The sequence below is a fragment of the Podarcis melisellensis genome (assembly GCF_964234715.1).
Source record: "Podarcis melisellensis genome assembly, chromosome: 2".
NCBI lineage: Eukaryota > Metazoa > Chordata > Lepidosauria > Squamata > Lacertidae > Podarcis > Podarcis melisellensis.
In genome coordinates this window covers 5861870-5889256 of record NC_138529.1, presented here as the reverse complement: position 1 = coordinate 5889256, position 27387 = coordinate 5861870, and the positions used below count along the sequence as shown (strand labels likewise).

General features: G+C 43.9%; 1 protein-coding gene across 3 annotated transcripts in view; it reads right to left on the bottom strand.

Moving 5' to 3' along the window:
* The window catches only part of KIF5A (kinesin family member 5A), a 55389-nt gene extending 35838 nt beyond the window's left edge, over positions 1-19551 (bottom strand). Inside the window, exon 1 of one of the 3 annotated variants that reach the window (XM_081900710.1) lies at positions 19062-19551. In XM_081900710.1, the coding sequence (XP_081756836.1) occupies positions 19062-19190 (129 nt within the window). In that variant the 5' untranslated portion in view covers positions 19191-19551. Of the gene's footprint in view, positions 1-4512; positions 4652-19061 lie in introns of those variants that run through there. The other 2 variants (XM_081900712.1, XM_081900711.1) reach the window with 2 other exon arrangements.
* Positions 19552-27387: the final 7836 nt, after the last annotated feature.

The following is a 27387-nucleotide window of genomic DNA, read 5'->3' as shown; positions in this document are numbered from 1 at the left end:
CTGGCCATTGAGGGTGGCCTTGGGCTATGTTAAAAAGGGTCCAGCAGCAGAACCCCAGACCTTTCATTCTACAAACACTGGAGCCTTGGGAAAGGTGCCATCAAGGATGGTTTGGGATGCATGAGCTGGGAAGAGGTGATTGTTCTACCTAGGAAAGGCAGGTGAGAGCTGGGAGCCTGATCCTGTATGCAATGAGAAACCTCATAAGTAGCTGCACTTGGCTTGTTTGGCCTGCATTGGGGGCTTAGTTTTTGAAATTATTTATCCTTGTAGACCATGGACTCTGAAGCATTTAATATCACACAGTCCATGTGAGCACAAACCCATGAAAACACTTCATTCTCTGCAAATTTAGTAGACTATTTTATATCATTCTTCTGCACCTGCTTCCTTTCCTTATCACATTTTGTGGAAACAGAAGTCCATAGCTGTCAACTTTTCCCTTTTCTTGTGAGGAATCCTATTCGGATTAAGGGGATTTCCCTTAAAAAAAGGGAAACACTGACAACTATGCAGAAGTCTTCTGTTCTAATTTTAGGAAAAACATTATTTAAATAAACCTGGGAAAGAAGGGGGGTTTTTTGCAAGGGGGTAGAAGAATAGGAAGTGATGCTCTTGTGATTTTCCTTTGATGTACCATACCATTTTCTTGAGACAGCTACACTGCAGTTTGAGACAAGCTGAGATAACAGCCCCCTTCCAACTAACTAGCCTGGGAAAAGCTCTTCATTATTTACAGCCTGATGAGTGAATCACTGATTTCATTTCAACTTCCTTGTCAAAGCAATGAAGGCAGGGGAGGCAGGGAGAGAAAATGGATTCTCTAATATGCATGCAGTGCTAGTGATGTATGGAAGTGAGAGTTGGACCATAAAGAAGGCTGATCGCCGAAGAATCAATGCTTTTGAATTATGGTGCTGGAGGAGACTCTTGAGAATCCCATGGACTGCAAGAAGGCAAAATGTATCCATTCTTAAGGAAATCAGCCCTGAGTGCTCACTGGAAGGACAGATCCTGAAGCTGAGACTCAAATACTTTGGCCACCTCATGAGAAGAGAAGACTCCTTGGAAAAGACCCTGATGTTGGGGAAGGTGGAGGGCACAAGGAGAAGGGGACGACAGAGGACGAGATGGTTGGACAGTGTTCTCGAAGCTACCAGCATGAGTTTGACCAAACTGCGGGAGGCAGTGGAAGACAGGAGTGCTTGGCGTGCTCTGGTCCAGGGGATCATGAAGAGTCGGACACAACTAAATGACTCAACAACAACAACAAACATGCAGTGCTTGGATACTCTCACCCATTGTAGCGGCTTGCAGGCTCTCCACTGCTTTTCAAATCTGCTTATATTCCTACCCCCTCAATCATAAAGGTTGATGTTTTTTTCTCTGTTAGGCAATATCGCAAGCAGACTTACTTGAAAGTAAGCTTGCTTGAAGCCAACAAGCCTAGGCAACAATTAGCCCAACCTAATATTTGGCACTGATGAAACTATCCTCCAACCTTCAGTAAGTCCTTATCCTGGAATCCTTGTTATCCTCTAGGAATCCTTTGCAGCTGGAATGGGAAATAATGAGAACAGCTCAATTGTCCTACTCTAATTGAAGTTTGAATCTGTGAAATTATTTCCCCAACTAATCCCATAATCAGAGATTGATTTATTGATCAGTTAACAATAATTTTTAAAGAGGCACAATGTGCAAACCAACTGCTGTACTGCTTCATGCAGAAAAAATATTAATTTGTACTGAAATATCAGTACCAAACAAAGATAATCTATAGTAGAACAAATAAAGAATAAAATCCTTCCGACTAGGCTGTAAAAATTACAGCTAGCAGGAGAGCCAGAGAAATAATTAAATTTAGATTAGGAGAAAAATTGAGATCTTTAAAAGTACCAGTAGATGCACTGAGGACTGCACTCACAATGAATTCTGTACCAAAACATGCTAAAGTTTTGTAAGTGAAAATGGAGCAAGTTTGCATAATTTATTTCTGCATCAACTAGCAATGTAACACATAGAGCAATGAGAAGGTGTCTAGAGACACTAGTCCCTGCTCTGGCTTCTAAGATTTCACAAGTCATCGCCCACACATTTTCAGATCTATCTATCCTCACAGTCGTAAGAGCTTGACTAGAACATGCTTGAGGGAGGGGCTTATGCAGCAATTATCAGGATATTGCATTGTGCCCAATGTTGAATTCTGCAATAGTGTGGTGTGAACCTGAAGTATGGAATACACACAACCTTGACACAAGCCTTGACTTTTTCTTCTTTCATTTCCTGGATTAATACACCAACCTGTATTATTAGATATGATCAAATGATTAAAGTTCATTTTGCTTTTTAGAAATATGCTCCCATGCTACGCTCTTATTGAAAGCAAGACTACCCCCCACCATCATCAGAGCAGAGCTCAGATGCTTAGTTTTTGTAGGGTACTAAAACTAGCATCTGACAACCAGCAATGCAGATAGCTGAGACAATGCTGATTCACGAGAACAGGGGGGAAATGTCCTCTAGACTATTTCTAGTAAATAGGCATGTTTTAGGATAGGGGACTCTGTGGCCCTTCAAACATTGACTAAAAAATGCATCATTCTTTACCATTGCTCACACTGGTTGGGGATGATGTGAACTGGAGTCCAAAAATATTCCCACCCCTGACTTAAAACAAATGCTCTGTTTTCCAAAGTGGCTTGCCAGGTGGGGCAGAGCTGCTCAGGTAGCTTCCTGGTAGGTAGGCTGCTGGTGCTTACTGGGAGGAAGAAGGGCAAGATGACTTGGAGGCCATCCTGGTGTCAATGCACTGGCAGGAGCACTGGGTTGGCTCCACTGGTTTAACTGCACTGCGCCAGCCCCTCTTGGTAAGCAACAGGGCCCCATCTGCAAGCCACTCCTGCATCAATTACAAAAAGCCAAGAAAGCTGTCCCCTGCACCTACCAGCTCTGAAATTGAGCAAAGCTGGGTGCAGTTTCCTATGAGCCTCACACGACCCTGTTTAGGCAGCACAGGTACATTTGGGCAGGCGTCAGAATCCAAGTGCGATAGTCCTCAACTCAAGGAAAAGTACCAATGGTGCATGAGCATAGTCAGGATTTTTGTTAGGGAGGGCAGGCTTTTTTTGAGGGGGAAAGCAGAACCTCACATTTGTTGTTGTTGTTTAGTCGTTTAGTCGTGTCCGACTCTTTGTGACCCCATGGGCCAGAGAACGCCAGGCACCTCTGTCCTCCACTGTCTCCCGCAGTTTGGTCAAACTCATGCTGGTAACCTCGAAAACACTATCCAACCATCTCGTCCTCTGTTGCCCCCTTCTCCTTGTGCCCTCCATCTTTCCCAACATCAGGGTCTTCTCCAGGGAGTCTTCTCTTCTTCTCATGAGGTGGCCAAAGTACTGGAGCCTATATTGATCTGTATTGATGGGGGGAAGCCTGCCCCCCCCGCTACGCCCAAGCAATGGTGGATTCAGCTAACTGGTCCCACAAGCAAAAGCCTGTGCAAAGCCTTCCTCTAGCACAGCGGGGCTTTTCCCTCCCTCTTCTCCCTCCACACATCCCCAATTGGCTCAGGTGTGTGTGCATGGGGGAGAAGAGGTGATATTGTTCCACCAGGCAAGCGGAAATGTTTGTGCATGACACTGAATGCCTCCCCCACCATGTTAAAAATGGGTAGTATTCAATGCTCATCCTACTCAGAGTAGACCCATTGAATCGCAAATGAGGAGAGCACTATTTCACACATGTCCTGCTTGTGGGCTTCCCTTGGGGGCATGTGGCTGGCCACTGTGAGAAAAGTTAATGAACACAACTAATTTAGGTTTGTTAATTTCAGTGGGTCTGCTCTGAATAGGACTTAATTACAACCCTTAGAAATGCATTGAGATAAAATACATATGTAAATATGAATTTTCTAATAAAATATAAACTTAAGTTGTATTTTTAATTTAAAAAAACAGATTAATGTGGAAATGTGATGAAATGGATTTGTGAATGAAGGAGATGGAAGGAGCCTCATGTAGCAGGTGCCTGTAGTAGTGCGACTCTTCATTGAAAAAAGCAAGGGAAGAAAGCCAGGCCACTCAGCAGTTACAGCAAGCCTGACCAATCCAGAAGCTTCATACTACCAGACAGCCAGCCAGTGGCAAGGGCTGATGTTGCATAACCTTCCCCACCAACGTTTTGTGGCTTGGAGACACACTGTGCCCAGAAAGCTCACCATACTAGGCAGGCACCAGCCTCAGACCACCCAGATTCCCATTACAATGTGCTGAACTCTTCCATAGCCTCTTTGCCGTCTTTCATTCAAAAATTGTCAGCACAAGAGTTCTTGGTTTAGAGCAATGGGGATCATCAGAGGAGGTTAGCAGCTGGAAAAGCATCTTCTCCTGCTCCTTTGGGCTTCTGGCGCTTACTTATATTTCCAGGCTGGGGTAGACCCCATAGGGAAAAGGTCACAAAAGAATCATCTGGTTTGTAATCACTAAAATGGGAATAAGCACTTAGATCACTTACAGCAATGCAATTCCCCCAGGGATGTTTGATAGTGATGAGATAATTCAGCGCTTGACTAATTCTCACTGCCTTGCAGGAAGCAAGTATATTCAAGCTCTCTTGTCTTCTCGGCATCTAAACTGGCACTGCTGGATGGGATGAGCAACAACAGTAAAAGGGAGCAGGACAGGCAGGCCATTGTGATGGTAGCAGCCTTGTCACAGCAGACACACACTGCCTCCTTATTGTGATGCTGCTGCCTGTGTCCAGCCAGAGGAGGGGAAAGAGCCAGCAGCCAGCTGTCTCTTATCAGCCTCGGCTGCAGATGCTGTTGAGTAGGGCAGCAACTGGGCCCAGCCACCCAGCAGGCAGGAACTAGCAGAGTAATAGAGCCTAGATCTTCCTAGGGCTTTGAGCTTTTGAAAGACTGGCTCCTTTGCATGACCAGATCTAAGCAACTGGAGGCGGAGGAGCCTCGGGCCACAGCTGCCACCCAACCAGATGCTTACTCAGGGCCTTATCAAAGCAATGCCATTGGCTCTACTGTGACTCCCTGACTGTGGAATGCTCTCGCCAGAGAGGCTCTCCTGGTGCCATCATTACATGTCTTTAGGCACCAGGTAGAAACATTCCTCTTTACCCAGGCCTTGGCCATTAAATAATCTATGGCTTGTTCTTATGATTATGTTATTGTTGTGCTGTATGATGTGTATTATGTTTTTATTATTATCCTGCATAAATTACATTCTTAATGTACACCACCCTGGGATCTTTGGATAAAGGGCAGTATATTAATCAACTAAATAAATAAAATACTACAGCAATAAGATGAGAAGAACCGCAAAGTGAGGGAGAGAACAGCAGCATGAAGGTTAAGGGAGGGGCATGGAACAAGAGCAGTGGCTCAGCACCTCCAGAGTTCTCTATTGGGATTCTGCCCAGGCCACACCATGCACCACCCCTCCTACACCTCTTCTTAATTGCATTTTTGGTCTGGCTCGAGTGTGACTTTCAGCTTTGTAAAAGCCTCTGAGTTGGGGCAGGGTATTGACTGTGTGGAGAAACTGGCCTGCAGTACACAGGTAAAATTTGTGTTAGTTTCTCCACCCACCACTGGCACACTGGCACACTAAGAAACTGGCATCCATTCTGAACCATTTATTAGCATTCTGCCCAGCCCATAGGATACTTACATTGGCACTAACCATTATGCGCCTTCTGGCACCATAAAATGGCAACAGCTGAAAACAGAATTTCCCAAGGAATGCAATAAATGCCATCAGTTTAGTCAGATGGGTAACAATAATGAATTTGGAATACATAATTGGATTTTGAGAAGATATTTTGAGGCATATGGATGTAATGAGACTCAGCAATATTGAATGTCTAATTTGATTATTACCTTATGAAGTTGTTCATATTTTATAATAGAAATACTGCTAAAAAAAAAATCTAGAACGAGAAAGGGGTGGCCCAAATTATTTTGTACTGAGACATGGATATGTTCTGCCCCTCATCCATTTCTTTTAAATATTTTTTAAAATTGGTATAAATTAAACTGAATAGTTGTACTATCAAGACCCAGTGCAACAGGCGTTCCTTCCTCTCTTCCCCCCATGTGCCCCCCAGTTGGCTGCGGGAGGCAGGATAGCACCCAGAGCAGTGCTCCAGGTAGGAGAGGGGAGTTTGTTCTGTCTGGCAAACAAAATGCTTGTGCTGGTGGAACAATGGTAATAGTGTGACATTGAATTCCACCCTTTTTTACCTTGCTCACAGCAATGCCAGGGAATCTGTGGCCTATCACTTGTTGTTGGGCTCTAACTCCCATCATCCCTGGCTATTATGTTGGCTGGGGCTGATGGGAGCTGGAGTCCAACAACCTCTGGAAGGCCACAGGTTCTCCATCCCCAGCTCAAAGAACAGCTGGGCATGCTGCAGTTTGACCAGAGGCACGCTATACACTTTTCTTTTGTGTCTCAGATCCTTCAAATACCTTGTAACTAACACACACACACACCAGGCCCAAAAGACAAATATATAAATAAAATGAGAATAATATTCCTTTTGGACACAAATACAAGACTGCTTATTCTGTGTCCTGTTTCTGCCTTAACTTGAAGGAGTGGAATTCCTTTCCTAGTCCCTTCTCCGGTTACAGCTGCCATTGCCACCGCTCTCTTTTGTGGCACCCAAAGCTGGATCTGCTAAGCTTAGAATCAATTTCCTCTTAGCCTGCTCCTCCCAGGGATGGAGGAAGCGGCAGAAATCCTCTAATCTGCTTAGCGAGAGCCCAGGCGCCTTGGGCTGAGTGGCCTAATCAGAGCTCAGCTGTGTTGGGATGCTGGCGCAGGAAAGTGGCTTTGGGGACAAGGCGGGTATGGCATTGCAGAGACCCTGGCCAGAGCAACAGGAAACCAGAGGAAGAGCTGGGAGAGAATGAGAAGATACACAAAAACGGGGGGCCGACCAGGGGCTCATTGGAAGATGGCCGACAATACCATCTCTCCGTCTCACACGGGGAAATTAAGAGGCTGATATGCAGCCTCCCTTGTTACCCCAGGGAATGGGGAAACACTGCCTCGCCTGCTGTTGCCATAAATCACCCCCGAGTTCGAAAGAAGGGGGTGAAGGCACTAGGCACACAGCACCCGTGGGAGACGGCTCTCCTAGACGCTGTCTCTGATCGCGCGAACTGGTTGCAGGAGCTCAAAACAAACAATTAGAGAGAAGCAAATGCACGTATTTCGAGTGAAGAACGGGAGTTAAGACTGCTAATTGAAGTGACCTCTGTGAAGTAGAGCGACGGGTTGGATTCAACAGGATAATAAATCAAGAAGAAGATACATCAAAGGGTTGGTATGTCAGAACGGGACTGGAAGGGGGGGCTTTTTTCCCCCTCTATGTGATTACCTAACAACCCCTCCCCAAGAAAGAACCGTTGCACAATTGACTATAAGCGGGATGATAAAAAGTTGTGTGGAAATGAATTATTAACCAAAGGTTTGGCTTATGGAGACTTGGAAAAGAATAAGGGCTTTTGGAATGATGCAGCTATAAAAAGAGAGTCGCCATGTTGGCAGGTTTTATCGAAAGATTGATGATCGAGGAGAAGGAAGCTATGGTTGTTATCCTATTGGACTCCTGGCAGAACCTCCTCGGAAGACCGAGAAAGGGAGTGACAGGCCTGCGAAGATTAACGAACGGATGGTAAAATTGTTTTCTCTATGGAAGTGATGAAAGGCGGCAGCCGTCTGAATATGACTCTTGGATGAATGGAAAAACCCACACAGGACTACAAAAACATTTGTCTTCAACTCGCTTGCAGACTATCAGAGGTCACAAAGAAAAAGGAAAAATATATGAAAATAACAAGAAGAGATGTGGAAAACAACAAGAAAGGATTGGACAGAATTGTGAACATCATTTGGACAGAATTGTGGATATTAAAGCAGCAGCAACAAGATGATTGGATCCCTTTTGGAACTTGAAAAATGGGTACCCCCAACAAAAATTTGAAATTTGGCTCTGTAATTTGGAATCAATGTGATTTGATTTGATTGGTCTGTTAATAAAAATTATTTTTAAAAAAGAGAGAGAAGATACACAAACACAGAGGAGGGATTTTGAAAGCATTGCCCAGTGATGAGCAGTGGGAGACCAGTCATGGGCACATTGGCAACATTTAGAGTGGGATTCAACCAAGTTTTACTCAGAGCAGAGCCACTGAAATTAATAGGCCTAACTCAGTTATGTTCATCAATTTCAGTGGGTTTACTCTGAGCAAATCTTAGTCAAATACCACCCTTTATTTCTACGGGTGGAATTATACATAGCACTAAGTGGGGTATTTATGTGGGGAACTGAAATAAAAAAATTAAGGTCATTCATATATATATATATATATATATATATATATATGCTTTCGTAGATTTTCACGGGTACAGGAATGCAGGTTTTGGTGTCCTCGGGTGTCTTCCCGTGTAAAAGTTGGGGTGTCTAGGCGACGTTTCGACGAGGTCTCACTCGTCATCTTCAGGCTGGTGCTTTCGGCTTCTTGTTACTGGAACAGAGCAGGATCTCAGTGTTTGAGTTCCTATAAATACTGTTGAGGGGGTGTGGTGTATAGCCTCCAATGTTCTGGGCAGAGAGGAAGTTCCCAGGCTAGTGTGCCTTTTCTTCTTTTGTTCCTTAATTACTTGAGGGATATCCTGAGTGATTTCTTGAGTGATATCCTGAGTACCACTTAGGTGGGTCATTAGGTGTGGATTAGTTGCTAAAGTCTTTGTGTCTTGACCTCAAGTTCTGTCGGGCAAGTGAACCTTGTTTCGCGCAACCACTTAATTAAAAATGAAAAGTGCTGAGGATCAAGTCTACTCTCACCCTAGATGTACGTATTGGAACTAGGCAGCAGTCAAATGCATTGCCATCATAAGCCAGATTCTATATTTGTATTCCTTTTATGAGTCACAGAATATGATGACACCTGGAGGGTTACATCATAGAGCTCTTCCTGGAAGGGTGACCAGGCAAATGCTTCCAACGCCCTTGTCAGCTGGGCATGAAGACAGCAGCCCTGTTGCTTGACTTCTGATCCTCAGAGGCAAATTGCTAAATAGATTTATCAGTGGCTATCAGATAAATAGCAATCTTCCATGCGCTTGTTCCATTTTACAGCAACTTAATATAGTGCGCATGGTCAACACGGCATCTTCTGGGAGAACCAAAAAATGGGGGGGGGAATGACGAGATTAAAGAATATGTGTTGGACTGGCTAAAAATTATTATCAAAGCAATTCAAAATTTAAGGTAGACAAGAAATTGGGATTTGCAGAAAAAACATCACAATTCGATGAAGAAATATTAAGATCTAGAGTTAAAACATTATCCAAAATGCATAAAATATTACTTGATTGGGAAATGAAAGAAGAATTTGTGAAATCTTCTATAATTAAATGGGCACAAGATGTGGGTCATAACATTGATTTGAACCTGTGAGAACCATTGTGGGAAATAAACTTAAAATTCACAGCTAGTTACGCGCTAAAAGAGAACTACTTAAATATGATCCACAGATGGTATTTGACAAAAAGCAAATTAGCCGAAATGTCTAAATCTAAAGTTGACCTGCCTTGCCCCACCCTCCGGCCCTGGGAGTCCTCATAAGGGAGCTGTGCCTGGAGGAAGAACTGAGAGGAGAGAGACTTCATCAGCCAAGGCCTCCTTCCACCTGCCTTGCCCCACCTTCCAGTCTCTGCTGCTCAATTTGTATTGTATTATTTTATGCACTGTGGCTTGCCGTTGTTTTATTGATTGCAGTTTAGAAATTATTTATTGTAATTGTTAAGAGTGGATTTCTGTTTAATTTTTATATGCTAATATTATTATTCTATACTATTCTAGTGATTGTTGAATGTTACTTTATTTGATGTAGGTTGCTTATTTTAAAATAATAATAATAATAATAATAATAATAATAATAATAATAATTTATTATTTGTACCCCGCCCATCTGGCTGGGTTTCCTCAGCCACTCTGGGCGGCTTCCAACAAAGACCAAAAATACACTAAGTTATGTTTTAGTATCATATTTTTGTATTACATTAGATTGTTATAAGGTGTACATTCTTTGTTTCTTCAGCTTTTAAACCACCTTGGGTATTGTAAGATAGAAAGACGGTATACAAATTAAAGTGATGATGATGATGTTGATGATTATGACCTATGCTGGAAGTGCAGAGAAACAACCGGCACATTTTATCATTCATGGTGGCTACAAATGTGTAGCCATAGAGCCTCACCTTTTCCCCTCCACATGACTGTGAAATTATCTGCAGCATAGAGAGTAATCTCTTTGTGGTTGCTAGGCTACAAATATTCTTTTTTAAAAAAACATCTAAGTAGGATTTGGCCCCTGCTCTTCTGCCTTAGAGCAGCCTAATATTCTGTTTGCACAAAATATTGAAGAAATCCAGCACAGTGAAAAGTGGGCACGCGTTTCACATACTGCAGTAATTAACTGCAGCAAAGAACCCTAATTGGGCTGGTGCTCTGATCTGAAGTGCATTTAATGTAGCAACTAATCCAGCCCTGCTAAAGACCACCCCATAGAGCCACCCCCCTCCACTTCCATATTAATCCGTATGAATGACCCACAAGAGAATCGGGTATCTTATGCAAGTCTTGTGCCCGTGTCTGAAAGTCCCAGTGAACTCAACAGGACTTTGTTCTGAGTGGAAATGCCTAGACTTGCGTTGTGAGTCACTATCCAAATTGATGATATTATATAACACAGAAGAAGATCAAAGGGAAATGACTTATTTTAAAAGGCAAAAGATTTGTATGATCTGAGGCAAAGCCAGACTTGAATTTAAACCAGGTGGGACCGCATTTGAGATGGATTATAAAAATGTATTCCTGAAACCAGCTCTCTTAAGAGGTCTCCAGGTCCTGGATGTCTGATGGGACAATCTTGGGTGAATCAGACACTTCCTTTCCTCCTGACCTTTTCCACCATTGTATCTTGCTACGACTCGAAAAGTTCCAGGTCTCCTGTGCCTTTGTAACAGGGGTAGGAAAGAGATTTGTTGACAATGCTGCTTCTACAACTGCAGCCTGCTGGTTGCAGATGCTCCCCAAACAAAATTCTTCCCTCAACCTGATGTTCTGCAGATGTGGTTGAATGACCACTCCCATCGGTCCCAGTAAGCATGGCTGGTGGTCAGGGGTGATGGGAGGTGTAATCCAGCAGCATCTCAAGGGTGCCAGATTAGGGGAGGCTGCTTTAGCACGCCTCTTCTGTATTTTAAAGGCAAAACTAGAAGTGATGTTAAGTACACAAATGGTCCTTGCATGTTTATTTTTTTTATTTACTAAATAGTGACTTCAAGGGGGAAGTTCCAGGTTGGGGCTGCAGTATAGAAGAGAAGCAATTCGAATCTTTGGCCCACCAGTGTTCCAATTCAGATTGGAGCCCCTACAGCTGCTATTTGCCCTAGGAATAAAGTTCCTAGGGACAAACAGCAGCTGTGGTTGTGAGTTAAAATCATAGAATTGCAGAGCTGGAAGGGACCCAAGGGTCATCTACTCTAACCCACTACAATGCAGGGATCTCAGCTAAAGCATCCATGACAGATGGCCATCCAAGCTCTGATTTAAAACCTCCAAGGAAGGAGAGCCCACCACTTCTCCAGGGAGACTGTTCTACTGTCAAACAGCTCATACTGTCAGAAATTATTTCCCTATGTTTTCCATTATACCCCCCAAAATAGCCAAATTATAACAATAACAATTAATTCCCAAATTATACAATTATCAAAATGCCAATCAACATCAAATTAATACATTTTAATTAAAGTGGCTCCCCACATGATGGTTTGGGTGCATTTCCGATCTTATATCACTGTATTCTTAATTAATGTCAGTTAGATTTCAGTTATAATAATAATCCCTTAGTCCACAGCTACATAATTAATGCTTTCCATTCATGATGTTACAATATTTTAATTTATAAAGCTTCAAGTGAGGAACTCAAACCATTTTCTTTTTTCTGCCCTGCGTGTGAAAACTGTTCTATCCATGGAGATTCCTTCTGTCCATTTATGGAGAGCTGTTGCTTTCTCCCATCATGGCTTGGGGCGGAACTGAATCTTGAAGTTTCTCAGAGGTCTTATCTCTCTGTCCCTTGCTTCTGTCTCGGAACAGGCAACAGTCTGCTAGAAACCATCCTGTCTCTCTAGTAAAACATGTCACAGATTTTCGCCATTTCCCCCTCAGCCTAGGAAAAGGTGGGCAGTTTTCAAATGCGCTGAAGATTTAATACTCCTTTCCAACTCCCAGAATCTCTGCAGCGTTCTTATCACAGACCCAAATTCTTTTCCTTCCAGCAAGAGATTTATGGCCCAATCAAACTTTATCTTAGATTACATTCTGTCAATAACACACACAAAGCTCAGTCTCTTTTTCCTTGTCTTCCTTGGAGGTGAGGGGAATTACTCTGTCTTTCCAACATAGACATACTTGAGCTTCCCCTCACCCTCCTTTCTTCATTTCAGATCACACACAGTTTCCATTTTTGCTTGTTAAAATCAATGTTACGCCAACGTTCCTTTCTTCACATGTAAATATCTTTTTATCTTAGATTCTAGAGAGTGTTGCTAAAAGAAGCTTAGAATAAACAAACCATGGGCTTCCCTCTCTCCAACCAACTCTCACACTGAAGAAAATCTTATCTCAGTTCAAACCTTTGATCCATGTAGCTGGTATATGCCGAAGTATGTTGTTGCAGCCATTTCCCTTCACGTGCCAGTACTTTAAACCAATTAAAGATCCAATTAAACAGAGAACCTCTGCTTCTTAAGGGCTGCATAGGAGGGTTTTCGCCAGGTGAAGTGCTTTTGCACTCAGCGGCTCCTGGCCTCCCACATTCCGTGCCTGAGCGAGAGCCAGGTACCAAGACAAACTGTGAGTGATGCCCATTTTCCCCATCCTTGGAGGGAATTTGCAAGGATGATTTACCCCTCATCCTTGTTTTTTGTTCGCCGATGATCTCTTGCTGTCGTGGAGGCTGTCTCCCATCTTATATTTGTGCATCTGGTTCTTCCAGCCTAAGTGTAGAACCTTACATTTGTCCCTATTGAAATTCATTTTGTTAGCTTGGGCCCAGTTCTCCAATCTGTTAAGGCCATTTTGAATTCTGATTCTGTCTTCTGTGTTAGCTACCCTTCCAGCTTAGTGTCATCTGCAAATTTGATGAACATCCCCTCAATTCATTCATCCAAGTCATTTATAAAGATGCTGAACAACAACAGGCCCAGGACAGAACCCTGTGGCACCCCACTTGTCACTTTTTCCCAGGATGATGAGGAACCATCAGCCCCTCTGCCACAACACCGCAGTCCCAGTCCATTGTCTCCTTTCTCTTAGTGGATAGTTAGTACATAGAAACCAAGCCACTCACAAGCATAATACCACAACTAGGGCTTGTCTACTATGCGCCCAGAGTTCACCATGTGTTTGCATCTGCCTTGGTTCCTATTTAATGTGTGTAGTGCACATGACATTACCCTCAGACAACACCAATCTCATACGATCATAGAACTGTAGAGTTGGAAGGCACTATTTGCCTGTAAACTAAGGGGCTGATCCAAGAAACTGGGCCGGGGGGGGGGCGGACTGGGCTCCAAACCACTGCACTTGGAATCACAGACGTTGTTTTGGCATTTTGGTGTAGGTGTCTCAATTGTTACTTTCTGCTATTCTCCTTCCTCAAATACTTATTTATTTTCTCGCCATGTACATAACTGCTTCCAGCACATCTGGGTTTTTTCTTTATCAGATTTGCACAAAACCAAAAAACTGCAGAGGCAAATTTCCAACTCCCCACTCTGTGCTTTTACACACTTCTTGGTCAGGATTTACCAACAACAAACAAGGTGTGCACGCATGCCCTATCCCTATGATGCAACTGGCATGTTAGACTCAACATACAACTGGCATGTTAGAATCAACCAATCAGATGGCAGAGCCAAATACGAAAGGGAAGGCCGAGGCCTACCAGGAAGAGGGGAAGACCAAAATTGCTCCTCACACAATTCAAATCCATGTGGGTGTGGATTACTCTAGTCTAATTCAAATGGAGGAAAGATGGATTAGCAGCTACATACTGCTCAAAGGTGGTTTGGCTCTAAGAAGGATGATATTGATGTGTCCAGCAATGTATCAGGCAGGTGATCAGGAATGTATACGTTGCCATGTATGTCACTATTCCCATTACAGTTGGAGCAAACACAGCATAATGCTGTACGCACCAAAAGCACACAAAAAAAACCTATGGACTCCGTAGAGTGGTTAATACAATTGCAATCCCACATGCAGTTTATAGCACAAGAGCAGTGGCCGAAAAATCTGTAGTAGAGCTGGGATTTGTTTGTTTTTAGGCGTCTTGCGGTATGGCCAGTTTGTGTCTGAAGCAGCAGGGCTGTTTCAGATTTCAACTGGGAGCTCCCCTGCCTAAATGTTCCTCCGTACAAACACGTACATATCCCTGCACAATGAAAACCAGCATGTCAAGGGGAAGTTAGAAAACTAGGAATCAGGTGGAAATGTTCTAGTCTATGTGGAGGGATTTGTATATGTGCACAGGGTCATTTCAGTATGTGAAACACCAAAATTCTGCCTCTTAGTTCTGTCCCTGCCCCCTGCCAGCTGAAGTACACAAGGTAGGCACCAAGATCTTGCAATATCTTGTACCAAACTGGCCCCATTGTTGCTCCCCTTTTGGTAGGCGGCCAAGCAAGGCACTACTTTCTAAAGCAGATTCTGATTGTTCATGTTAGAACCATTTTTTATTAATTGTTATGCTGTTTTACTGTGAGTTGTAATGATTCTGGGTAATTATTTTACTTTGTGTGTTTTGTTTGCTGCCTTTAATTTAATTTTATTTTTTAAATAGAAAGGCAAGATACAGATGTTGAAATAAAATTAAAATTAAAGAACCCTCCCACCTGTAGGCTACAATGGCATGGCCCAGATGTAAGCTTACTAGCCCTGTGAGAAGTAGGCCATACTTATACTGAAATCTTGTGACTGCAAAAGCACATCCCCACCCTCAGATCTAGGGCAGAGGTTTTCAACCTTTTTGAGTCCATTGATCCCTTGACCAACTACAATCTTTGTGGGGCACCCCTGTGGGGCTCAGGAGCCCAGTTATGTCACCCCTTGCCTGCAGAGCTGGCAGCCCCTCACCTCTTTTTGAGCACCATCCCTTGTGGAGTGTTCCTTCAGCCTCCTCTCTGCTCCCCTCTCCTTTGCAGTCTGGGCAGCCACAGCTGCTGCCCCTGGTCTCTGAGCTTCCACCCTGCCCCCAAAGAGAGGTGCTTCCTCACACTGCCCCACGAGGGCCTGGGAAGCACCCCCTGGCCAGCCCCAGAGGCACTATTGGCCTGGGGAGCTTGTAGCCAGGGCTGCTGCAACGAACAGCTGTGCAAGACTTTAGGAAGCAGAGACGCAAGAGGGAATCAGAGGAGGGAGAGAAAGAAAGAGGGACAGAGGCCAGTGTTGCCTGTGGCACCCGTGACCATCATTCAAGGCACCCCAGGGTGCCACAGCACACTGGTTGAAAACTAATGATCTAGGGTCATTATATGGGCTCATAGGCTGGTCAAGGCCCTGCCATTCTGATTACAGAGGTTTTGTTCCCTAGCTAACTCCACACCAGGTTAGGGTGTCTCTCTCTCTCTCTGTAACAAAGTGGAAGACTGACATCTGTTTCACAGTGGAAGGGTCTTCAAGTGATCCTACCACACAGACAAAGGTCTCTTGGAGAGGTAAGCTCCAGTCCATGCTCAGGATGTTTGTGCAGGGATTTGCAAAGACTGACTTCTTCAAGTATCTTTACACTGAACCTTGTGTGTATGTGCAGTTCCACCTGCAGACTGGGTACCTCTTGCTGGCTTAGTCACACTCTTGCTCTCAGCTCACCCTCAGTTGCCTGCCTGTAAAAAGGGGCTATTAAGCAACCTACCTAAAATGGCTGCTCTGAGGATGAATAAAATAAGGACCAATTAACAGACCCAGGCTGGGCAGGCTATTCCTCATTTTCTTTCCAGCCTCACAGGGCTGTTGCAAAGATAAACAAGATGAGAGTTGTGAAAGTGTTTTGTATATTAAAAAGAGCTGTAGAGAAGTGAGTAAGATACCAAAAGTACCATAGCAAAGCAGACCAGAATCCTTTTCCCCACCACACAACTATCTGAATGCCTTATTTCCCCACATCATGACTGTGTCCCACTGGATGCTGATGTAGCCAGGCCAAGCCAGGAAACCAAAATGTTTCCTTCCCAAGTAAGCAGCAGGCCCTCTCTTTCCTTGGAGGGTTTTAAGCAGAAGTTGGATGGCCATTGGTTATGGATGCTTTAGTTGAGATTCCTGCATTACAAGGGGTTGGGCTAGATGACCCTCAGGGTCCCTAACAACTATGATTTCACTGTAGCTGTTCTGTCAGGGGTGGGGAACTAGTGGCCTTCCAGATGCTGTTGGACTCCTACTCCCATCAGTCCCAGCCAGCATGGCAAGGATGATGGAGGCTCTAGTCCACAGGCTTCCCAACCCAGTCTAGATGCTGTAGCCCAGTTTTCCCCAACCTGATACATGATGGCAAGAGGAGATATGTAGCTATACTGGTCCATTAGAAAATATCAGGGTCAGTGGAAACGCCACAAAATTGTGAGCTGCTTTCAGGTTCCCCGTAATACATTTTCTAGTTAAAACAGCAGCAGCTAATCAGCCAATTCCCCCCTGTGCAGCTGATGTGGTTCCCTGCAAGAGCCACCTCCAGCCTGGATATGTTTGGCACCAGATGGATAAAATCGTTTGGCCAAAACAAAAGGAAAAGAAACACTGATCAACCAGATGAGAATGGCACGTTCCCCCCGCCCCACACTTTCCCTTCCAGCCCATCCATCACAAGAACCCTAAAGTACGAAGCGGGTAATGGAGCCGGGAGCCAGTGAGAAGCCATTGTTTGCAAAACACCGAGCAGCTTTGGCCGCCGCCACATCCAAAGGCTGCAAATTATACAAGATCGCTTGTGTAATCTAGTCCGGAAAGGAGCACTGCAAGGCAGAAGGAGTACAGACTCCGAGGGCATTGAAGGAAGGGATCCTCATGGAAACGGGCTGCCCAGTGATGGACCACAGTCAAGCACAATGGAGGGGAGTGGTTCCTAGGAAGGAGCTGGCAGTTCCTTCCCTGTCACTGCTCTGAGGGATGACGAAGCAGCTGAGCCCAGGCAGGCAAGCAAGACGGCACCGCATCCTGCTGCCTGCTCCCTGCAGCGGCTTTTGTGTCTTTCTGGTGCTTTGTTCCAGAGGCAGAAGAGAACAGGGTTGCTGCTTCCCAGTGTAAAAAGCAGAAAAACCCAACTGTGGCTAATTTGCACACCTGAATTCCTCTTAAAATAAGCAGATTTTAAACACTGGTGTTGAGGCTGGCCTTAAACAAAGCAGGTGGGCGGACAGGGTGGGGGAAGCATTCACAATGGTTTGAGCTGGGTTGAAGTGGCCAGGTAGCAACTGCAGCCCAGGAATTGTCAAGAGAAAGAGAAATAAACTATGCTAATTGGGGGAAAGAGGCCCCTGATATTTAAGAAGCTCCATGGAAAATCTCTGCTCGCAGGAATGACTTTGCAGCACAACTGTACTAAATCAAGAGGCTTCTCCAAAATACCATCTTGTTCCAAGCCCAGGCATGAGAAGATGCCCTTGGTACCCAGGTGGAAAATAAACTTGATATCCCAGGGCTCCATTCGCCTGTGCAGTGAGAGAGGAGTCAGGCAGTCCCATTAGCACAGATTAATAACTTTCTCTGCAGCAGAGGGATTGAGAGGCACCCAGAAACCACAGAGAGTTGTGCAACAGACTTGGGAGTGGGGATGGGCAAGTGGTTTCTAATTCCCGCATATGCCTTCAACAGCTGGGGTCACCTTGGGGAGGTCCTACGCCTACCCTTTTCACTTTATGGACAAGAATCAATGGGGTCAGTTGCTCATGACTGGACAGGCAGATCAGTCTCTTCAAACATGATGGGTGAGGTAGTAGCCATCTGTTGGGCACCCCACAAAATGAACACCCTCCCTTTTGACCACATCCCCAAGACTGTGCAACACCTCCCACATGATACCGAACGACTGATAGATATTTTAAAAAACCTCTGTGGCCATGGCTCATCATGGGAGGCTGACATGAACGTCACTGGCCACCCTCCCAGGAGAACCAGCTCCCACTTCCTGCCCTCCTGAAATGGAGGGTGTCTTTAGCAACTGAAAGAAGTGAGCATCATGAGGTCAAAAGCCAAGCGTTGTACCAAGTGATGAACGCAGAGACTGTGGGGACAGGGGCGTTGCCAGTTCCGAGTAAACAACCTACAGAGTCCTCAGCAAGCCACCTGCATCACTTTGAACCCCCATCTTTATACTGCACTGGTGTAACTTAACATGGTGTAATTCACTGTGGTGGGGGTTGGATTTAAAACAGATGATGGTTGGAATCAAACGAGATTATCTCAACCGGTCAGTTTGCAGCCCTTCAAGAGAATAACCTCAGAGGAGGCAACATAATTTGGGCAGATTCAGAGGATTTAAGTTTTAAAATTTGGGAACAGAAGATAAATTCATGGGGTACAAAGGGTTTGTGTAGGAGGGGGAAGACATGGTCGCTGCTGCTGTTTTCCTCGCAGCTCGCAGGGATCCCTCCTTTCTTCAGAGTAGCCAGACCAACAGCTCAACCAGCCACACCCAGTGGTTTTAAGGCTGCAGAACTAAGGGTGGAGCAGTAGCAGCCAAACAATTGATATAAACTCTAAAGTCACAATCACCAGCACCCATTTTCTAGGCAAATGGATACGGTATTGGTTATTTTACAGGTGGGCTTTGCTGTAATCCGGGAGATTTTGAAGTACATGGACCCACCTTATTGAACAGGCCTGGCGGAGGGCAGTGATGGAGGGGGTGATGCCCCTTCTTTAGAGAAGCATCCCTGCAGCTGCTCCCCCAGCCCCCCCCAGCATTTGCTTACCCCAATGATGACGGTGTCATCCCCCTGGAAAACTGGGATGAATTTATCTCCCCGTATGATCTCCGACTGGTTCAAGGGCCGGAACCTACAGAGCACTTTGATGCTACATTCATTGACTTCTGTCGTCATGCTGGCTGGGCAATTGGGCTCCCTGTTCGTCCTGGCAGCTTTTGTGGCGAAGAGGTGGAGGAGAAGCAATTCCCAAGGGGAGTCGAGAGGCAGAGAAAGGTGAAGGCGGCGTGCAACCAGGCTTTAGCAGACTGCAGAACGGGAGAACGAGATCCCTGGATTGTCACCCCACAGCAGCAGAGCAATGGGGCTCTCTCAGCTGGGCTGGTGCGTCCTCCGCGCCTGCGTTACCTTGGGATGCTGCTTGCAGTGCCTGTATCTCCCTCCTTCCTGCTGCAGGCATCGGCAGCATCAGCAGCCAGCAAAGGGATGGGCAGCTGGAGCCAGGATGCTATAGCTCTTAAGGTGGAGCGGGTTCTGATCACTTAAGGTGGAAGCAAACATGCCGGTTCTAGCCCGCGGGTGTGGAACCTTTTTCAGAACAAGGGCTGCATTCCCTGCTGGGAAACCTTCTGAGGGCCACATGCCAAGGGTGGGCGGGCCCAGACGCAAAAGCGGGAGGAGCAACAAATGTAATTTCCCCCCCCTGCATCTCCGCTGACCTCCATGCGGGCAAGCAAGACACATTCCTGAATCCTGCCAGGCAAAAACACTCAGGTTGTGGAGCGGCCCCACAGGGAGGGCTGTGGCCTGGGGAGAGTCCCCAGGGCCGGATGGAGAAGACTGGAGGGCTGCCTTCTGCTGCTGGGTGTGATGTTCTCCACATTTGCCTTAGCCAATGCCCCCTTCCTCGGGTTTTGAATTGCAGCTGGCACCAACTGCTTTGTTCCTTTTGAACCCTGACCTGGTGCAAAGGGGGGCTGGACTCCTGGAGGCAAGGGCAAGTGCTGCTTGGCTTGTTGGCTTTAGAAAAACAGCACCTGCCAAAATTCCCTTTTATACACAGCCCTGGGCTTCTTTGGGCTTCTTTGGGAGGCAAAGCAGGGTAAAAATGGGGTGAATTAGTAAATAATAAAAGTGAGGATCTGCACCCTTTTCCTAGGCACTCTTTCATTTAGTTTAGACCCCATGTCTCAAAAAGCACTCTGCACTGCCCTAATGCCTACTGTGTTTTTTTTAACTAATATTTATTACTTTTCCAACAATTTAAACACTACAAAAAAAACAGTACAATACAATACAAAAACACTACATAACACTAACACATTAAACTAACAAAACAAAATAAAAACAATTTAAAACACATCAAACAATTTCAATATCTTATCTTTCATTCACTTATTTCACCGACCTCCTCACACCTCCCTTTTTGTATTCCACTTCTGTTAATTGTTTCAGCAATTCCTTTCCATCTTCCTCTGTTTTCTATCCTATAATTATCTTAACATATTCTAACCTTATTTTTTCCTTTAATACTCTAATAATCTATTTATACTTAATTCCTTATAACATTTCTACTAAAGCCATATCTTCATTCCAACATTTTTCTAACATTCATTGATTTTACAGTATTTCTGTAAATAGTCTTTAAACTTTTTCCAGTCTTCTTCCACCGACTCTTCTCCCTGGTCTCGGATTCTGCAAGGCATTTCCGCCAGTTCCATGTAGTCCATCACCTTCATCTGCCATTCTTCTCGGGTGGGTAGATCTTGTGTCTTCCAGTACTTTGCAATAAGTATTCTTCCTGCTGTTGTTGCATACATAAAAAAAGTTCTATCCTTCTTTGGCACCAATTGGCCGACCATGCCCAGGAGAAAGGCCTCTGGTTTCTTCAGGAAGGTATATCTAAATACCTTTTTCATTTCGTTATAAATCATCTCCCAGAATGTCTTAATCCTTGGGCATGTCCACCAAAGGTGAAAGAATGTACCTTCAATCTCATTACATTTCCAACATTTATTGTCGGGTAAATTGTAAATTTTTGCAAGCTTGACTGGTGTCATGTACCACCTATAAATCATTTTCATTAAATTTTCTTTTAGGGCATTACATGCCGTGAATTTCATACCTGTGGCCTAATGCCTACTGTGTTGGCACTGGCTATGATTATTCACTGCTGAGAAGGGGGGGGGGACATTTAGCATGCATTCAGATGCCCTTTCTTTATTATCACTCCATAGTCCATAGGAATAGAGGCAGCTGCTTAGTAACAGATCAGGCTATTTGTTAATTTAGACCAGTGGTGTCTGCGTTGCTGGCAGCAGCTTTCCTAAGTCTGTCACAGACAAATATTTTCGCTCATCTTCTACATGATCCTTTTCTAAACTGGAGATGCCAGGGATTGAATTTGAGACCTTCTACATGCAAAGCAGGTGTTTTTCCATTGATTGAGCTCTAGGCCCCTCCTCACATGACCTCAGGCTGAGGCCAGAGTCAGTTCCAGGCATTCTGTTCATCGAGCATTCATCCTGATTTGTTTGCAGAAAGTTTGTGGGGACGTTAGATGTCATTGCCTATTTATTGTGCATTCGTTCTGTTTGCAGGGAGGACAGACAACATTGTGTCAAACAAATATTATCCCACATTTTCCAGTGCATTTCCCTGTCACTTTTCCTAATCACGAAAAGGTTGATTTTGGAAGGAAGTCAGTTTGTTGTGTAATAGCGCCAAATCATCTTTAATTGCACATCTTGAATTTGTTGGCGCGCGATTGAATCCCACTTGACAATAGCAATGGTCTGAAATCACCCCAGGTTAAAATAAATGTCAGTCTGACTGAAGATGTCATCCACCTAAATACTAGATGACATGCATTATACAGTACTTGCTCATATGATTTCTCATTTTTCCAAAGCACCCAAACAACCCAAACCAAGACTGCCTCCACAAATACCATGGGAGAGGCCACATTCTCATGCCTCTTGCTACCTGAAGGCCAAGATTGCAGCTGGAGAAACAATAAATATCTTCTTTTTTGAGATGGGGAAAGCAGAGCTGTGTTGTGTACAGTTATGGTCACCTCATCTCAGAATGGACATCACAGAACCAGAAAAAATGCAGGAAAAGGCAACTAAACTATTAGGGGACTGAAACGCCTTTCCTACAAGGAAGGAAAAGATGTGAAGGGGGTGAGCTGAACATAAGAACATATTGTTGGCTGCTTTTTCAAATTTGTTTATTTGTTTCATTTTACTTTTTGTAAAGTAAATCCTGCTTTGGATTATCTTTTTAAAAGGAAAATTAAACAATTTTGGACTCGGCTACATTTGTCAAAAAACAACACTGAATGCATTATAAACCAGCAACATCAGATGGTGCCAGAGAGCAAATAAATTTTCTATGTTATTCTTACATAGGTTTTTTTTCTTTTGTTCTAACAATTTAATTTCTGACTTATTAATAGCGTTTTTTCCTCTTTGTCTAGATCCACCCACTGTCTATCTAAATTAAATATTGGGTCCCTAATATAGCACCTACAAAACAGCTAATTCTGATGGAGTAGAAAGTCTAACTTTTCTAATTCCCCAGCATAGGATCAGGAAAGATTTCTGTCTGTAACCTAGGAAAGGAATCGGTGTAGACAAGGGACCAGGGCCTTGTGAGCTTCCAGTTGCTGTTTGACTGACTCCAGCTCCCATCACCCCTGACTGTTGGGCCATGCTGGCTGGGGATGATGGGAGCTGTATTCTCAACACCAGGAGCCACAGGTTCTTCTTCCCTGGTGTACACGGTAGTGAGCTATTTGGTCCAATGGCTCTTACTTGGTATATGTTTGTGTTTGGCTTTGCACCCAACCTCTTCAGCCCTCTGCTCAGATGGGTTTTGACCCGTGAGATCTATAATTATGGTGGTTCTGAAGAACTACTTTCTCAGAACTACTCATGGGTGTCTGTGGTTATTTTGGGGGAGGGGCAAAGTAAAACACTAAAAGGATGGAGGTGGCTAGTTTCTTGGAGGAAAAGATAAATATCTGTACAGTACATGTCACCTCATATCTCAGGTTCTACCAATGCAAGAAAGGTGGAAATCTGGGGGTTGTGGTTCAGCTACGCCCCCCCCCATGGATGTTCATGGGACTACTGTTGCCTATTTAATTTGTGCCCATGTCCTATATGTTTATAACCAATGCTGGCTTCAAATTTTAGGGTGCCCTCAGGCAAGATCTCCTAAGAAGGCCTTCTAAAATGGCGACAGGACAGTTTACATACTCTGCTTTCTACTTGTGGTGGCAGCAGCATAAGTTTGTTGTGTAAGACCAACTTTAGTCGAGGGAGAAATTTGGTTTGCATTTAAAGCTGAGTTTTTCAAATCCACCCTTTCTGAAACAATATGAGAACCAAAGCACAGTCAATTCGTGCAGGAAAAGGCACCGGATCAAACTCTGTGTGCTGGCCTGCAGTTTCTGTGGACCCTTGACATCACTTTTAGAGTTTGATCCTCTGCTGGCTCATAGTTCTAATATATGTTTAATCCTTCATTGGTATCAGATACATGTATAGAGTGCAGTCGTCCTCTGTCAGGAACATAGGAAACTGCCTTATAGTTAGATCACTGATCCATCTAGCTCAGTATTGTAACTACATTGGCTGGCAGAGCCACTCCAGAAATTCAGACAGTCCTACTTTGACATGTTGGAGTTTGAACCTTCTGCATTCAAAGCAAGTGCTCTACCACTGAGCTATATCCCTTCTCCATACACAATCTGAGATGCATAACCCCTCCCCATATCTGCATTCTCTAAGCCTCTGAATAATGCCCTAGCCCAGGAGATACATATCTGGTAAAACCTTTGAATCATCAACATTGCTTACTCTTCCATGAAACTGGGGGCCAATTGGACAGACGCAGCAAAAACTGCAGAAATCAAATTGAGGCTGACGTGTGGAGGGAAAGCAGTACCAGAAGTGCAGTCACTTCTTGCATCAGGCCCCAAGCAAGACAAGGGTGCAGCAGCTGTACTGACTTGCAAAGTAGATTCCTTTCCTTCCAGATGAGCTGAGCTGAATGAAGCTTTAAAAAGGAGCGGGTGAGGATAAGGGAGGTCAGGCCCATGCCCTGCTTGTCAATTTCCCAGAGGCACCTGTCTGGGCTGCTGCTGGGAAGCAGGAGGCTGGATTAAACGGTCCTTGATCTGAACCAACAAGGCAATTCAAGGATGTGCTCTGTATGTTTTACCACAGTTACGTCAGTAGCAGTTATGTCATTCTCTCCAATACTTAACAGAGGGGAAAAAGGTGCGTTGAGAGCCAGTGTGGTGATGGACTAAGATTGGACAGAACCAGGTTCAGATCCCCACTAAGCTATCAAGTTCCCTGAGCAACCTTGGGCACCATCTCTTAGACTCACCAGCCTTGCAGGGCTGTTGTGAGAATAATGAAGGAGGAGAGACCTCAGTATTGTAGAAATATAGTTAAAGAGATGCTACAAGAAAGGGGATGGGGGTCAGGAACAGGGAGGCAATAAAAACAAAGAGCTCCTAATTCATGATGGGGTTTTTGTTTTTTGCTCTCAAAGTTTTTTTGCCCATGTATTTGATACCAAGATCAAATTTGTGGCCAGCTATCCAAAATGTTTCTTGAGGATATATTTCTTCCCCTTTATATTCTGTTTTAAATTTAAGACTTTAAAGTATAGTTAAAATAATTAGAGCCTTGCGGGTTCCAGGAGAGATAATATTTTTGTTTACAGTATGATTCCATCAATGTTTACTCAGAAGTGAGTTCCATTGAGTTCAGTGAAGCTTACTTCCAGATAAAACATGCTCAGTATTTTATGGGATCTGTTGTGAAATATGTAACTTCAGGCTTTATTTATCTGGCAAGCTCTGGTAATTTGATTTAATTTCAACACACAAACCCCGTATTACTTATATTTTTTAAAAAACAAAATTTTAATGGTTTTTTAAAATACAAATACAATAACCTTTAAACATTTATCCAGCAGTACAGCTCATGGTGTTTGTTTTATCCATTATACAATTACACATTCAACATTCAAACATATTACTTAATGTATTTTATATTTACAAAAAAAAAAAATATATGCTTGAAAGTATTAGATGCACAGATCTAATAAAAAGTCATAATGAATAATTAACATCAAGAGAAAAATGTGCAAGTATCATATGTTGTTATAAGCCGTCTTAATAGGATTAGTCTTGCATTATTTCTTGAATATCAGCAAACCAGAACTGAAGGACAAAATGAGGAAAGGCATATAAAATGAAGGATGGATGACACATTGTACTAACCAGCCTGTCCTCCTGTCCTGATGAGGAATACTGAGTAGCAGTATACCTATCACAAGAATACCATCCCTTATTGTCACACCATACATTTAAGGCAAATGGCTTTCTGCAAAAAAATAAAAATCCTGGGAACCACAGTTTACTACTCACAGAACTACACTGCCCTTAGAAAACTACAGTTCCCAGGGTTCTTTGGGGGAAGATGTGCTTCAAATGTATGGTGTGGCTGTAACTTCAACTTTCTAAGAGCTCAGTCTTGGTTTTGTTTTTGAATGAGTCGCTGAGGTTGAATATTGAATCAGTGGTGGACAACCTTTTTTTGTTGTTGTCTCAGTACTTTGTTGGGACTGCATGTTGATTGTGGGTGTCACTGAAGACAGTAGCGGGTAGAAGCAGAATCAAATTGAATAGGCAATCTCTTTTTTCTCTTTCTTTCTGACATTCCTTCCTTTACCTCTGTACCCAGCAGGCTGGGAGGGACAGATTGCGCTTGCTAGAAACCTGAAGAGTGCAAGCTGTTGGCCCTGTAATAAATGTAAATCTGCCCTTATTCCCGTATGGGGGACACAAGAGCCCTTATAGAGTCCTTTGCAGGTTCTCCATCGGTCAGAGAAAATACCAGAGGCCAACCAGAGAATATTGAGAAGCAAAGCAGCTAGTAAGCCTGATCTTTATTGAACTGTTGCAACAGGGTGTCGCCGTCACATACAAGAGAAGGAGGAGGACCTGGAACCAAGGTATGTCCACCCTTATATAGATATTATAAATTGTCAGCCCTGGAGTCCAAGTCCACCCCCCCAGACACATCATACCTACATCACAGAAAGGGCGGTCTACAACAGAAATCTGAGTGCGTTGTTTTTACCTCCTGTCTGGCAGACAGGATAGGATACCCTGGGGAGCCTAGCCATTCTTTTGTAATGATACTTAGTTCCTGAGCCAGATCACAGGATCACCCTATTCATACACAGACATACCCTTAATACAGGATTTGTGAATGAAAAGACAATGGGGAGGCTTTGCCATTTTCCTTGACCTTGCAGAGAAATCATTTGGTCAGTTTGGGAGTCAAAATGGTTCCAGGGCTGTTTTCCTGTGCTGCTTCAGACATGTGGTTTATATATTTATGTACGTGTTTGCTTGGTACATTTATGAACATTTATTATATATATAAGACCTTAACTTTTTTATTTCAATCCCATGTGGCCTGAGGGCCACAGTTTGGCCACCCCTGTGCCAAAGCTGCAGAAAAAGATTAAAGAGGCATTTGCTGTGTTTCCACTAATTGGAGCAATCAATGAATGGAGCCAATATTGCTGGCTCCTCAGGCTCTGTTAAAAATTAGTTGCCACCTAGGGTTTTAAGCAATCTTATGTGAAGATAAGATCCACTGCAGTAAGTGAAACTCCTACATTTAAATAGATGCATGTGGATTGGGTCTTAATTCTATATTACATTTTATTAGTGGTCCAGACTATATTATGACCTCAATGGATATCACAGCCATAAATCTGGAGAAATTTGACATAAATGCTGCTTATTTACAGAATTAGCTAAATCTCATTATTCTGATATTACTGTTGGCAATTGTGCATGCTGGTATCAATAAAAGGCACAAAAAGGGTATATTCCTGAGATGATAAATAATTGATACAAAGAATAATTGATTAAAAGGCTAGGGGTGTCCCAAGTCATTCATCCCTGTTAATTGACTGTGTGCCTAAGTCCACATGCGGAGGACTGAGAATCTTTCATGCAGTGCTTTTTTTCTGGGGGGACACAGGGGTACACATACCCCTAAACATTTTGCGAATCTTTGTACTTTTGTCCATATCCTGTGTTTATTCTTCCCAATTTGAACTATAAAATGGTGATTTTCTTGAGTCAAAATGAGAGTACCCCAAAACATTTTTAAAGGAAAAAGCACTGCTTTTATGTACTAAAAAGCAAACTCATTCTACAAGTGCAGAGCATCGTCCCCACCCATGCATAAGCAGGCTCAGGGAACCTCAGGTTTGGCAAAAGCATGAAATCAGGGAACAACGACCCAAAAAAAGCTGAATGCGCAGA